Source organism: Mus caroli, unplaced genomic scaffold (genome assembly GCF_978045245.1).
Source record: "Mus caroli unplaced genomic scaffold, Mus_caroli_1 scaffold_3, whole genome shotgun sequence".
In the NCBI taxonomy this organism is placed as follows: Eukaryota; Metazoa; Chordata; class Mammalia; order Rodentia; family Muridae; genus Mus; species Mus caroli.
In genome coordinates, this window is record NW_028227258.1 from 71,771,104 (window position 1) to 71,784,552 (window position 13,449).

Here is a 13,449-nt window from a genome sequence, read left to right on the forward strand (position 1 = left end):
GATTTTTAAAAATATCTATTTATCCATCTATCTACCTATCTATCTATTTTTGGTTTTTCAAGATAAGGATTCTCTGTGTAACCCTGTGCTTTTCAAACTCAGAGACTCACCTGCCTCTGTCTCCGCAGCACTTGGATTAACTCTGTCTCCGCAGCGCTTGGATTAAAGGAGTACACCACCTGTGACGCAGTTGTTTGTTTTTGGTTTTTGAGACAGGGTTTGTAGTTTTGAGACAGGGTTTGTAGTTTTGAGACAGGGTTTGTAGTGTTTTGAATAGGTTTGGTCCAATAGAGGCATGTGTTTCAATGCTTGGCCCACAGGGAGTGACACTATTAAAAGGTGTGATCTTGTTAAAATAGGTGTGGCCTTGTTGGAGGAAGTCTGTTGCTGTGGGGTGGGCTTGGGGGCCTATGCTCAGGCTCCACCCAGTGTAGAAGAGACCCTCTTGCTGGCTGCCTGAGGAAGCCAGTCTCCTGTGGCTGCCTTTGGATCAAGATGTAGAACTCTTGGCTCTTCCAGCACTAAGTCTGCCTGGATGTTGCCATGTTTCCCACCATGATGATAATGGACTGAACCTCTGGAATTGTAAGTCAGACCCAATTAAATGTTTTCCTTTATAAAAGTTGCCTTGGTCATAGTGTCTGTTCACAGCAGAGAAACCCAAACTAAGACAGGGTTTGTCTATATAACAGTCCTGGCTGTCCTGGAACTCGCTTTGTAGATCAGGTTGGCCTTGAACTCACAGAGATCCACCTGCCTCTGACTACTGAGTCCTGGGATTAAAGATGTACAACATCATGCCCAATTGTATACAGCCCTTGCTGATTTTCCTATCTCTGCATCCCAAATTCTGGGTGTTAACCACCATTTCTAGCTTTATATCTGTTTTAATTTTGATCACAAAGTTAAGTAAGATGTATATTTTATTTTGTTGCTTTATGTCTTTAGATTTCCTTAATCTAGAAAGTACATTCCTGGAAGCTAGGGGTGTAACTCAGTTAATAGAATGTTTGTTGAAAATGCATAAGACATGACTTTGATGCCTAGAACAGCATAATAAAAAATGAAGGCAAGAGGATCAAGAAGTTCAGGCACACAGATGGTGCACAGACATTCAGGCAGGCAAAACACCTGTACAAAGAAAAAAATTCTGGCCCCAAAAAGGCCAGAAGAGGATATTGGGTCTCCAAGAACTGGAGTTGTAGATGGTTGGGTGTGTGAGGACCAAACCTGGGTCCTCTGGGAAAGCAGTCAATGTTCCTAACCACTGAGCCAGTTTTTCTACCTCCTCTTCCTCCTCCTCCTTTTTTGGGTGGTGGTGGCAGGGTTTTGAGACAGGCTTTTTTTTTGTTTTTTGTTTTTTCCGAGACAGTGTTTCTTTGTAGACCAGGCCAACCTCGAACTCAGAAATCCACCTGCCTCTGCCTCCCAAGTGCTGGGATTAAAGGCTTGGGCCACCACCCCTCCACTCCCCACCCCGACCCCCCAGCGAGACAGAGTTTTTCTATAGAGCTTTAGCTCTCCTAGGTCTTGCTCTGTAGACCAGACTGGCCTCAAACTCAGAGATTTGTATCTGCCTCCCTAGTGCTGGGATTCAAGTTACCACCACCTGGATTATAAAATTTAGGTCTGTTTTCCTTTTCTTTATAGACAAGGTTTCTCTGTGTAGCCTTGATTGTCTTGGAACTCATTCTGTAGATCAGGCTGGCCTTGAACTTCTGTAGATCTGCCTGCCTCTGCTTCTCCAGTGTTAGGATTAAAGGCAAGCACCAACATTGCCCCAATTCTCTTCCTTCTTGAGTTGTCTAGAACAAAAGGATTCTTAGTGTAACAGCTAGCTGGTCTAGCCTTCTGCTGGGGCCACTGTCTTGAATACTTCTAAAAGTTTTGAGACAAGTCACAGACTGCAGCTAATTGCCATGGCTTCTAAATGTACAGTTCCAAGTAAGGAGGTTTTATATTCCCCTGCCCCCACTTCTCTTCATATGTATCTATCTCTCCCTTTTCCCCATCTTCTCTCCCTGTTGCAGGATATTTGATCACATTGTGAACCCTGAGATTGTGTTATTTACTGAAGAAAAAAAACAAACTGCTTCTAGTTGTGGTCTGGCAAGCCTTTAGCACACACTTTAACCCCAAACAATGAAGGTAAAGTTAGTTTGTAGAAGGAAGCACCCATGTTTGAAAGTGATGTCTAATTTAGTGCCAAAATGATGAATCAGAGAAAGATTTGTCAGAATGAGTCAGAGGTAGGATATGCCCAGCTCAGAAGAAGAGACAGGAAGGAGAGATGACTTAAGGGTGAGCAGTGCAGAGAGAGAAAAGGAGAGGCAGTTTTACTGGGACAGTGGTACAGAGACAGGATGCAGAGAGAGAATAAGCTAGACACAGGAAAAGACAGAACAAGCCAGAGAACCGGAAGGACCCAGAAGATGAGAACAGATTGCCAGAGTCAGTATGAGGTCAAAGAGGGCAAAAAGTCAGGGGCCAAGAGAGAAGCCAGATGGAATCAGTGAGCTTAGAGGGGAGCTTGAGACAGAACAGCTGAGTAAACCAGCCAGCCAGAGCGCAGAAAGAACTAGAAAGGGTGAGTTTATTCAGCAGTAAGTCTCAGAGGCTGAAAACATTCTAGACTTAGATTAGATTGTACAGAGGCTTGAAGCTTCCAGGACTAGGTCCAGGTTAGCAGACTAAGGCAGTAAGCCTTCCATGATAACAATTACTATAATTGCTATAGAAGAATAAAAAATACTTTTACATTTTCCTCTTGTTCTCTCCCTCTCTTGTGTGTGTGTGTGTGTGTGTGTGTGTGTGTGTGTGTGTGTGTGCAAGCATGCATACCGTGGCATGCATGTGGTGTCAGAGGACAGCTTGCAGGAGTTGGTTCTCTCCATCAACCATGTGGTTCCTGTTGATCAAATTCAGGTTGTCAGACTTGGAGACCAAGTGCTAGGCCTCTTGCTAGCACTTTGGTTTTTTGTTTTGTTTTGTTTATATTTTCACATACTCTCATTTAGCCAGGCTGGCCTTGAACTCCTAGGTGTCCTGCCCTCTCTGGTTTCAGCCAAGGCTGCTTGAAGCAGTTTATACCAGACTTTTTGCAATTGCAAACCTCAGTGAAGCACTTCCGCTTGGGCCAGAAGGAGCAAGCACCCCTCCATTGGGGGGCTGCTACGCCTGCACTAAGGAGCAAGGCCTTGACTGATCCAAACCTCGGTGGTGGGCCTAGGGCTGGAAGCAAAGCCATGACTGGTCAAACAAACAGTGGGTTGGTCTGAATACCCTTTCCTAGGCTATCTATGTAGTCTGTGAGTTTGAGGCCAGCCCGGTCTACAGAGCTAGTTCTAGGATAGCCAGAGGTAAAATAGTGAGACTCTACCTCAAAAACCAAACCAACCAAACAAACCCTCTAAACTGAGTCAGGGAAATCTTGCATAAGCTGATGACTTAGCCAAGCAAGTTTATTAGGAAGTACAGCATCAGAGCTGGAGAGATGGCTCAGCAGTTAAGAGCACTGACTGCTCTCCCAGAGGTTCAGTCCCCAGCACCCACATGGCAACTCACAACTGCCTATAACGCCAATTCCAGGGGATCTGGCACCCTCATATTGACATGCATACAGGTCAAACACCAATGCACATAAAATAAAAATAAATAAGTCTTAAAAAAAAAAGTTCAGCATCATTCGCTGGGCAGGAAGAACAGCCAAGGTCAGCAGAGAGCTGAGTCAGATAATGGTGGCAAAGAGAACACAGCTGCCTTAGGACTGATAACCACAGTTGAGGGGGAAGAGTCCCAAGTGTCCGGTGACTAGACACTTCAGCCTTGACTCTCTGAGGCACTGGCCCCAGCTCTAGACTGGCCTTGCCAAGTCTACTCATGGCAGGAACACAGAACTAAAGTTCCCTTTGTCCTTTTATCAGGAGTTCTGATCAAACCTTGGGTTGGTCTGTCACTTGGTTCCCAGTCAGTAGAACTGTTTGGGAAAGATTAGGAGATGTGGCCTTGTTGGAGAAGGTGTGTCACTGGGAGTTGGGGTTGGCTTTGAAGTTTCCATCCCTAGTGTCCCCACTCTGCCTCCTGCTGGCAGATCAAGATGGAAGCTCTCAGCTCTTCCTGCTGCTAGGCCCTTTTATAACATCAGCATCTTTTCTCATTTACTTGGTGATCTGTTCTCTGACCATCTGTTGTTGTCTGAAAGCTCCCTCACAGACCTGCCCAAAGATGTGTCTCCTCTGAGATTCTATATCCTTTAAGTTGGCTATCACTGTCGGCTATTACCGATCACTCTCACCAATCTCTGAGAGGGTTCATTTACATTGCCTGGATAGAAACCCTGGATAGGCAGGAATCTTTGTCAAATGCTGGTCTCTAGAGCCTTCAATGTCTGTGGACATTGACAGATGCACGTGGAAGCTGTGGTAAGGAGCAGCTTCCGTGTTGGTGTTGGGTGTAAGGACACTTAGTCCCGGGGCTGGCTAGCTTTCATGTCAACTTGACACAAGCTAGAGTTGTTTGGGAGGAGGGACTCTCACTGGAGAAAATGCCTGCATTAAAACATATAGGATATGGTAACCTAGACAATATGAAAGGCGGCAGGAGGGGGCATTAGTGCACATCTGTAATCCCAACACTCAGGAGGCTGAGGTAGGAGGATTGCAAGTTTGAGGCCAGCCTGGTTCTCTTAGAGAGGGATTACCTCTGTGTCACCATGCCTGGCTTTGTTTATCACCAGTCTTAAGTAATAGCCATAATTCTCTAGTATAAACATTTATGTCACTAAATGCCCACAACTGTAACTTACTCACCCCCCCACCCCCCAGCCTTCCCAGAGTGAGTAACAAACACGACAGTGCCTCTCACTTTGACAGAAGCTGTGTTTCAGATCCCTTATCCCCAAAGCCTTTGAGACTATTGGGAAGTCCTGCTGCTAAGGTGAAAGTCTGACATTGCAGGAGCCCTGAGTTCTGTATAAAATGGCAGACTCCATTGGTTAGCAAGGCTTCCTCTTCTCAATGTGGGGGATCCCCCACTCCACACCCTATACCTGTGAAATGTCGAGTAGCCTTGGTTAGACTACAGGTTCAGCTTCCTTTCTCCCAATAAGAAAGATAAGAACCTGTTCGGCTAGCACCTGAAATACTTGGAATGCTTCCCCATGTTGATGTGGTATCTCAGTACCTTATCCTTCGGTCAGTGACCTTGCCTACCCTGACATAAATGTTTACTATACTAGAGAATTGTGGCTGCAGACAGTTAACCTCTCTCAGAATAGCCTCTAAGTTGTTTTACTAACGTCTCCCTATCAAGTCTATTGTTAGCATTATAACTAAGTGGAAATAATTACTTCTCCTGCAAATGTACCATGAAGACTGGAGGCAAACAGTAAACAGAAAAGGATATTTCTACTCCCTTCCCCAAAGCTATATAACTCTTGTTTTACCCCAAGTAAAGTTGATCTGTCTCCTGGAAGCTGGTCTCAGTGTGTTATTACCATTCATACTCACAGGGCTTCCGAATCACTCCTCCCCACCCCATCCCCCATTCACACACCCCTGTTGCCCCTGCTCCATCTGCCCTTGTGGATCGATATCAGCAGAGATCCCCTGAGTTCCTGGTCATATGAAACAATAGTGTCGTGTGTATTAGGAACACAGCCTGTACTTACCAGTTGCTTGTTGTACTGTGGCAAAGGACATGGCTGGGTGCCAGCTGGCACCTTGTACATTGGTGTCACCAACATACTGGCAGGATGGGCACAGATGAAGCGCACCTGCACCTTTTCCACAGAGGGACTAGGGTTTAGGACTCCCGGGTGGTTCCCGATCCGAAAAGTGAGAACCTTTAAGGAAACATCAGCGAGTTATTTGTGTGTAGACCCTTGATGTGAATCATGCTGAACTAAATGTGTCAGAATTATTCTAACTCCAGAGGAGCCCTTCTGGATATGATAATCAGGGAAATCTTTTAAAGGGTTCCCCCAATGCACACTGAATGATCTAATTAAATAAAACATGGTAGAAAGCAATCAAGGAAGACATTGTTGGCCTTTACACAGATAGAAATCTAGAAGAACTGATCGTACACAGACACACAGACAGACACACACACACACACACACACAGGCCTAGGAATACAGCTCAGTGATAGACTAGCTTATTCAAGGCATTGAAGTCAATCCTCAGGAAAAGAATAAACGCAAAAGGAGACCTGGTACACCTGTATGTCAGCACTACAAAGCGGAGGCAGGGGGATCTAGAGACCAAGCTTATTCGCAGCTGCATAGCTAGTTTGAAGCCAGCATGGATTGATTACATGAGACCCTGTCACAAAATAAAATCAAAACATATTATGGAAATTATAAGACAAATCGAACTTTAAATATCTAACTTTGGGGTTGGGGATTTAGCTCAGTGGTAGAGCGCTTGCCTAGCAAGCGCAAGGCCCTGGGTTCAGTCCTCAGCTCTGGGAAAAAAAAAAAAAAGACACACACAAAAAAAATCTAACTTTGGCTGGCAGTGACAACTCACTCCTTTGATCCCAGCACTCAAGAGGCAGAGGCAGGAGGATCACTGCAAGTTCAAGGTTAGCCTGTTTTCCATAGTTCCATGCCAGCCATCTATATAAAGTGAAACCTTGTTTTGAAAACATGCTGGTGCTGAATGGTGGTGGCGCACGCCTTTAATCCCAGCACTTGGGAGGCAGAGGCAGGCAGATTTCTGAGTTCAAGGCCAGCCTGGTCTACAGAGTGAGTTCCAGGACAGCCAGGGCTACACAGAGAAACCCTGTCTCAAAAAACAAAACAAAACAAAAAACAAAACAAAATGAAAACATGCTAGCCATTGTGGCACACACCTTTAACTCCAGCTTGAGTTGGAAAAGCAGGTGGATCTCTGTGAGTTTGAGGTCAACCTAGACTACATAGTAAGTTCTAAGATATCCAGGGCTACATAGAGAGACCCTGTCTCAAAAATAAATCAACCCACGAAACCAACAACAAGCAAACAACAACAAAAAGCGAAAGAACCATCAGCCCAGAAGACGGCTCAGCTGGTGGAGGCCCTTGCCGCCATGCCTGCACACCTCAGTTCCATTCCCTGGACCCACCTGTAAAGGGAGAGAACCGATTCTTGCAAGTCGCCCCATGGCCTCCTTGTGCACTTTGCGGCACATGCACCATGGTTTTTGAATTTTTAAAATAAATACATAAATTTAACCAAATTTCTTCAGTCTTTTCTTTCAACAAATCTTGCGCTATTGGTGTCTTATTTTATTTTACTGTTTAGAGTTTATTTTATATTTATTTCATGTATATTGAGTATTCAGCCTGCATGCATATATGTGAGCCAAGTGCATCCAGTCACTTGAGATTAGAATAGGACACTGGCTCTCTCCAGGCTTCTCCGAACACTACTGCATGAGTTACTCACAAAGGCTCACATGTGTGCACTGAAATTACATGAAACCACAAAGCTAACATAAAAGACTGTTAGCGGGGCTGGCAAGATGGTTCAGTGGGTAAGGGAACTCAATGGCACACCTGACAGCCCACACGGTCCTCTGATCTTCAGACTCACAGTGGGTCAGACACACACACACATACACACACACACACACACACACAAGTAAATAAATGAGTAAGTAAATAAATAAATAAGCCAATTAATGTGATTAAAATACCAAAAACATTATCCACTCCATCTTAGGTTCTGAACACTACTAGTGACTTCTATGTGGTTACAGTAGAGTTATTTCCTTGTTTGAAGCATAAAAGTAAACAAGTCTGTGATTTCAGAATGTGCTGAAGAAATGAAAATGAGCAGACACTCATTCCTCTATTCTTTGGAGCTTTGTTGTTGTTGTTTGAGACAGGGTCTTGCCAGGCGTGGTGGCGCATGCCTTTAATCCCAGCACTTGGGAGGCAGAGGCAGGCGGATTTCTGAGTTCGAGGCAAGCCTGGTCTACAGAGTGAGTTCCAGGACAGCCAGGGCTACACAGAGAAACCCTGTCTCAAAAAAAACAAAAAGAAAAAAAAGAGAGAGAGAGAGAGAAAGAGACAGGGTCTCTACGTATATCCTTGGCTGTCCTGGAAATGACGCTGTAGACCAGGCTGGCCTTGAACTCAGAGATCTGCCTGCCTTTACTTCCCTATTGCTGAGGTTGCAGGCGCGTGCCACCACCAGCTTCTTGGTGTTTTGGAAATGATTTATTATTTTTGTGTTAAGGTTTTTTTTTTTTAAATTGTGTGGGTGGAGTGGGTACAAGTGTTCATAGAGGACATAGGTGAGGATCCTCTAGAGAAACCAAACCCAGGTACTGAGAAAACAGTAGGCTCTCTTTACCTACTGACTCTCCAGTCCTTAAGACTGTTGTGCTTATGTGTGTATCTGTGCATGTAAGTCCCACGTGTGCAGGTACCCACAGAGACCAGAAGATGGACGATCTCTTGAAACTGCAGTTACAGGCAATTGTGAACCACCTCAACTCAGGGACTGTGGTAGCTTATATAGTCAAAATTCCAGTATGGATGGGGAATGGGACCCCCAAGGTCCCACACCTCTATAGCAGGAGCGTTTGGCAGGTAAAGTTACTAAGGGATGAAGAGTCGCTCTCCTCAGAGGATGTGGCTGCTGGTAGGTTGTTCATACCCTAGTGAGTAGCCACACACCCATGGGCACCACTGGTTGGACCCACTGGGTAATTAACAGTACTCCATGCAGAGGCCATCGGAGAGCAGGAGGCAGCCTCCTCCATCTTGCCCTGCTCTACTCCTTTGAGAAAGAGTTTCCCTCAGAATCTAGAGCCCTGCAGGTGGGAGTGAAGGGCATGTTTGTTTGTTTTTCCCAGTAAGCTAGAAGTCCCAGCAATCATGCAGTCTGGGTCTACTCAGTGTTGGGGTTATAGGTGTGTGTGGGACCTCAGCTGTCTTATTACGTGGGTGCTGGAATCAGAACTCTGGCGTTCACAATTTCAGAGATATCGCTCTTAGTCCACGAGCCATCTCAAATCTTGAAGCTTATTTTTATTAGAAAAACTCTAGCAGACATATGAGTGAATGGAAAGGCTTTTGTTAGTGAGGGTGCAGAGAGGGGGCTCTGCACATGGCTGGCAGGAATGTGAAATGGTTCTGATGCGCAGAGAGGTGTAGCAGTTCCTCCAACACATTAACAGAATTAATGCAGGACTCAGCAATTCCACTCCTGCTCCTCCCCTGAGACAGGGTTTCTCTGTGAGTCCCTGGCTGTCCTGAAACTCACTCTGTAGACCAGGCTGGTTTCAAACTCAGCGATCTGCCCACCTCTGCCTCCTGGGTGCTGGGAGTAAAAGGGTGCCATTGCCACCTGGCTGCAAATGCACTTCCTGGTAATTGGGGGAAAAGGTCTTAAGGTATATTCTGTTAAACCAACCTTCCTTCCTTCCTTCCTTCCTTCCTTCCTTCCTTCCTTCCTTCCTTCCTTCCTTCCTCCCTCCCTCCCTCCCTCCCTCCCTCCCTCCCTTCCTTCCTTCCTTCCTTCCTTTGAAACAAAGTCGTCTTTTTCTAGATTCCAGGCTGGGCTCAAATTCATGGCAATCCTCCTGACTCAGCCTCTCAGGTCCTGAGATACTGAGAGAAGCCAGCACACCTGTTTTGAGATGTTTTTATAACCACATTTACAGCAGCTCTTCTTAATAATAGCTAAAACATGGGAACAACCAAAGTGTTCATCAGTGAATGAATGCATGAACACACACACACACACACACACACACACACACACACACACTGGACTATTATGAAGCCTTAAGAAGGAAGGAAGCCATGCAGGATGAAACATCCTTGTCATTCTAGCACATTCCTTTTAGGATCAGGAATTCAGGGTGAGTCTTGGCTAAAAGCCAGCCTGACCTACGGAGCTCCTGTCTAAATAAATAATGTTTTTCAAGGTTAGAAATTCTACATGGATGAAACTTGACAGCATTGTGCTAAAATACTCCAATCATAAAAGATAGCATATGATTTTACATAAATGAGGTGCTGAGAGTACTGCAAGTCACAGAGACAGACAGAAGGATGGTGGCTGCCAGGGGCTAAGATAAGACAGCTGTGGGGAAGTGTTTTTTAAACGGGTCTAGAGTTTGAGAGGATGTGTATTGTGTAACTGCTCCCCCTGGACTGAAGCATTAGTTCTGGGTTCTGTCCCTGTGGCAATGACAAAACCCCTGACTAACAAGGAAGAAAGGGCTTACAGTCCATTATCACAGGGACTTAGGGTGGCAGAAAGGATGTGGGTGCACCATGAGCAAAGCATCGAACCCATGCGTGCATGCTAGCGATATGCTCGCTCACTCTTCCCTTTTCATTGAGTCTAAGCCCTTGTCTCAACTCTATTTAAAAAAAAAAAATCCCTCTGGGTGGTGGTGCCACACACATTTAATCCAAGCACACAGGAGTCAGAGGCAGATAAATAGATCTCTGTGAGTTCCAGGCCAGCCTGGTCCACAGAGCTAGTTCTAGGACAGCCAGGGCTACACAGAGAAACCCTGTCTCACAAACAAATAAAATCCCTCGCTGGCATGTCTACAGCACCCTAATGTCAACAATTCTTCACTGAGACTTCCCTCCTACGTAATTCTATGTTGACTCAAGTCTGTAAATGAAACTAACCATCACAGGGGCTGGAGACATGGCTGAGCAGTTAGAAGTGCACATTGTTTTTGTAGAAAACGTGAGTTCAGTTCCCAAAACATGCCAGGTGGCTCACAAGCACCTGTAATTCCAGCTTCAGGGGATCTGAAATTGCCAGCTTCCACTAGGGACCGGCACCCACATTCCCTCACATCCACACCACTAAACCACTGTACCTTTCACAAGACAAAACGAACTCAATGGCAAGTCCCAGGCTTGGGGCTGGGGAGACAGCTCAGTGGACATAGCATTTACTGTGTAAATGTGGGGGACTGAAGTGTAGAAACTACTTAAGTTAAAAAGGTATGGCAGCCTTCTGTAAACCCAGGACCAGAAACAGGGTCTCAGGCTCAAGCTGGCTACCCAGACCAGCTGGGACTGGCAAGCTCCAGCTTCATTGAGAGCCCTTGCTCAGTAAATAAGGTAGGCGGTGATTGAGGAATTGACCCCCATGTCAATTTTGGGCTGAACAGGCACCTTCACATGTGTGCCCACACATGTGTGAAAGAAAACACATTTACAGCCAGGCGTGGTGGTGCACGCCTTTAATCCCAGCACTCGGGAGGCAGAGGCAGGTGGATTTCTGAGTTTGAGGCCAGCCTGGTCTACAAAGTGAGTTCCAGGACAGCCAGGGCTAAACAGAGAAACCCTGTCTCAAAAAACAAAAACAAGAAAGAAAGAAAGGAAGGAAGGAAGGAAGGAAGGAAGGAAGAAAGAAAGAAAGAAAGAAAGAAAGAAAGAAAGAAAGAAAGAAAGAAAGAAAGAAAGAAAGAAAGAAAGAAAGAAAGAAAGAAAGAAAGAAGACACACTTACATATGTGTACCACACACAGGGCACATATATAAAGAACAAAATCAATTCAGGAAGCAGGAAGCTTGAGAAACTCACAAGGAAGTTGTGAAAGTGGTGTGGTAGCTCACACCTTCAGTCCTAATAGTAGGGAGCAGAGGCAGGTGGATTTCTGTGAATCTAGACCAGCCTAGTCTATACAACAAGTTTTGGGACAGCCAGAGCTAAGTTGAGAAACCCTGTCTCAAACAAAGCAAAGCAAAACAAAACACACACCCAAACAAAACAAAACCAAATTAATAAGTAAACTCTAAAAATTAAAAACAAAAACAAACAATACTGGGGACAGGGGTTAAACAGATGGCTCAGTGGTTAAGAGCACAGTGCATATACACACATGAAGGCAAACACACATACACATAAATAAAAACACCTTTAAAAAGAATATTGGGGGGCTGGTGAGATGGCTCAGTGGGTAAGAGCACCCGACTGCTCTTCTGAAGGTCCAGAGTTCAAATCCCAGCAACCACATGGTGGCTAACAACCATCCCTAATGAGACCTGACGCCCTCTTCTGGTGTGTCTGAAGACAGTTACAGTATACTTACTTATAATAATAAATAAATCTTTAAAAAAAAAAAAAAGAATATTGGCCGGGTGGTCGTGGCACACGCCTTTAATCCCAGCACTTTGGAGGCAGAGGCAGGTGGATTTCTGAGTTCAAGGCCAGCCTGGTCTACAAAGTGAGTTCCAGGACAGACAGGGCTATACAGAGAAACCCTGTCTCGAAAGAACCAAACCAAACCAAAACAACAACAACAACAACAACAAAAAACAAAGAATATTACAGGTTGCAGCCTCATACTAATGACAGAGAAAGGCTTACCTGTTCCCCTAACTCCAGGCACAGCACAAGGTAGACATACTGGTTCTGCTTCCTCTTACCCGGCAGTCGGACTTCTGCTACTGTAATGGCCTCTGCCTTCTCCATGCTCAGCTCCAAAAAAAATCGGGACGGCTCCAAGATCCAAGGATGAGGGCCCCCTTCAAATACCATTTCCTTCACGGACTGCCATGTCACCAAAGCCACGTCCACAGGGTTTAGAGCCTGAAACGAATTAATCCCTATATAGTTAGGAAGTGTTTTATTTTATTTATCTGTGTAGACAGTAGGTCTTCCACAGTCTTTGAACTTCTGGTCCTCCTGCCTCCACCCAACCTGTACCTGGATTACCAATGTGTCCTACCATGCCTTATCTTTTGAAATGGAAATATAATGACATATTTCCCCCTCCTTTTTCTCCATTCAAGCCCTCCTATGTATCCCCCCTTGCTCTCTTTCAAATTTGTGACCTCTTTTTCCCTGATTGTTGTTCCACAAAGAGTTTTTTAATTATAATTTTTGAGACAGAGTCTCTTCTTTATTATAATTATTGTTCTGAGACTATAGTCTTTTGGGTTTATTTTTATTGTTTGTTTATTATTTTGAAAACATGTTCTTATTATGTAGAAAATAACTTAGTTTCCCTAGACCTTTCTATGTAGACCAAGCTGACCTCAAACTCATAGAGACCCACCTGCCTCAGCTTTCTCCGTGCTGGGATTAAATGCATGTGCCATCATACCTGGCTGAGATTATAAAACAATCACATCATTTTCTCTCTTTCCTTTCCTCCCTCCAAAACCTCTCATAAACACTCTCTCTTGTTCTCTCTCAAATTTATGGCTTCTTCCTCTTTGTTGTTGATGTTAGTCATAGTGGTGGTGGAGGATGTGTGTGTGTGTGTGTGTGTGTGCAAATATATATTCCTAAATACACAAGTACAGCCCATATAGTCTGCATAATGTTACTTGTATGTATGTTTTCAGAACTGAACATTTGGTATTGGATAACTGCTGGATGGCTTTATGTCAACTTGACATAAACTTAGGTCATTTGAGACGAGAGAACATAAATTAAGAAATGCCTCCAACTCTGCAGTGGTGGCGCACAAC

General features: G+C 44.8%; 1 protein-coding gene across 1 annotated transcript in view; it reads right to left on the bottom strand.

The window, feature by feature from the left end:
* Window positions 1-13,449, bottom strand: part of Nup210l (nucleoporin 210 like) — a 117,204-nt gene that overhangs the window by 51,610 nt on the left and 52,145 nt on the right. Inside the window, exons 15-16 of the mRNA XM_021157946.3 lie at window positions 12,341-12,562; window positions 5,669-5,842 (exon numbers count right to left, since the gene is read on the bottom strand). Of these exons, the coding sequence (XP_021013605.1) occupies window positions 5,669-5,842; window positions 12,341-12,562 (396 nt within the window). The remainder of the gene's footprint in view (window positions 1-5,668; window positions 5,843-12,340; window positions 12,563-13,449) is intronic.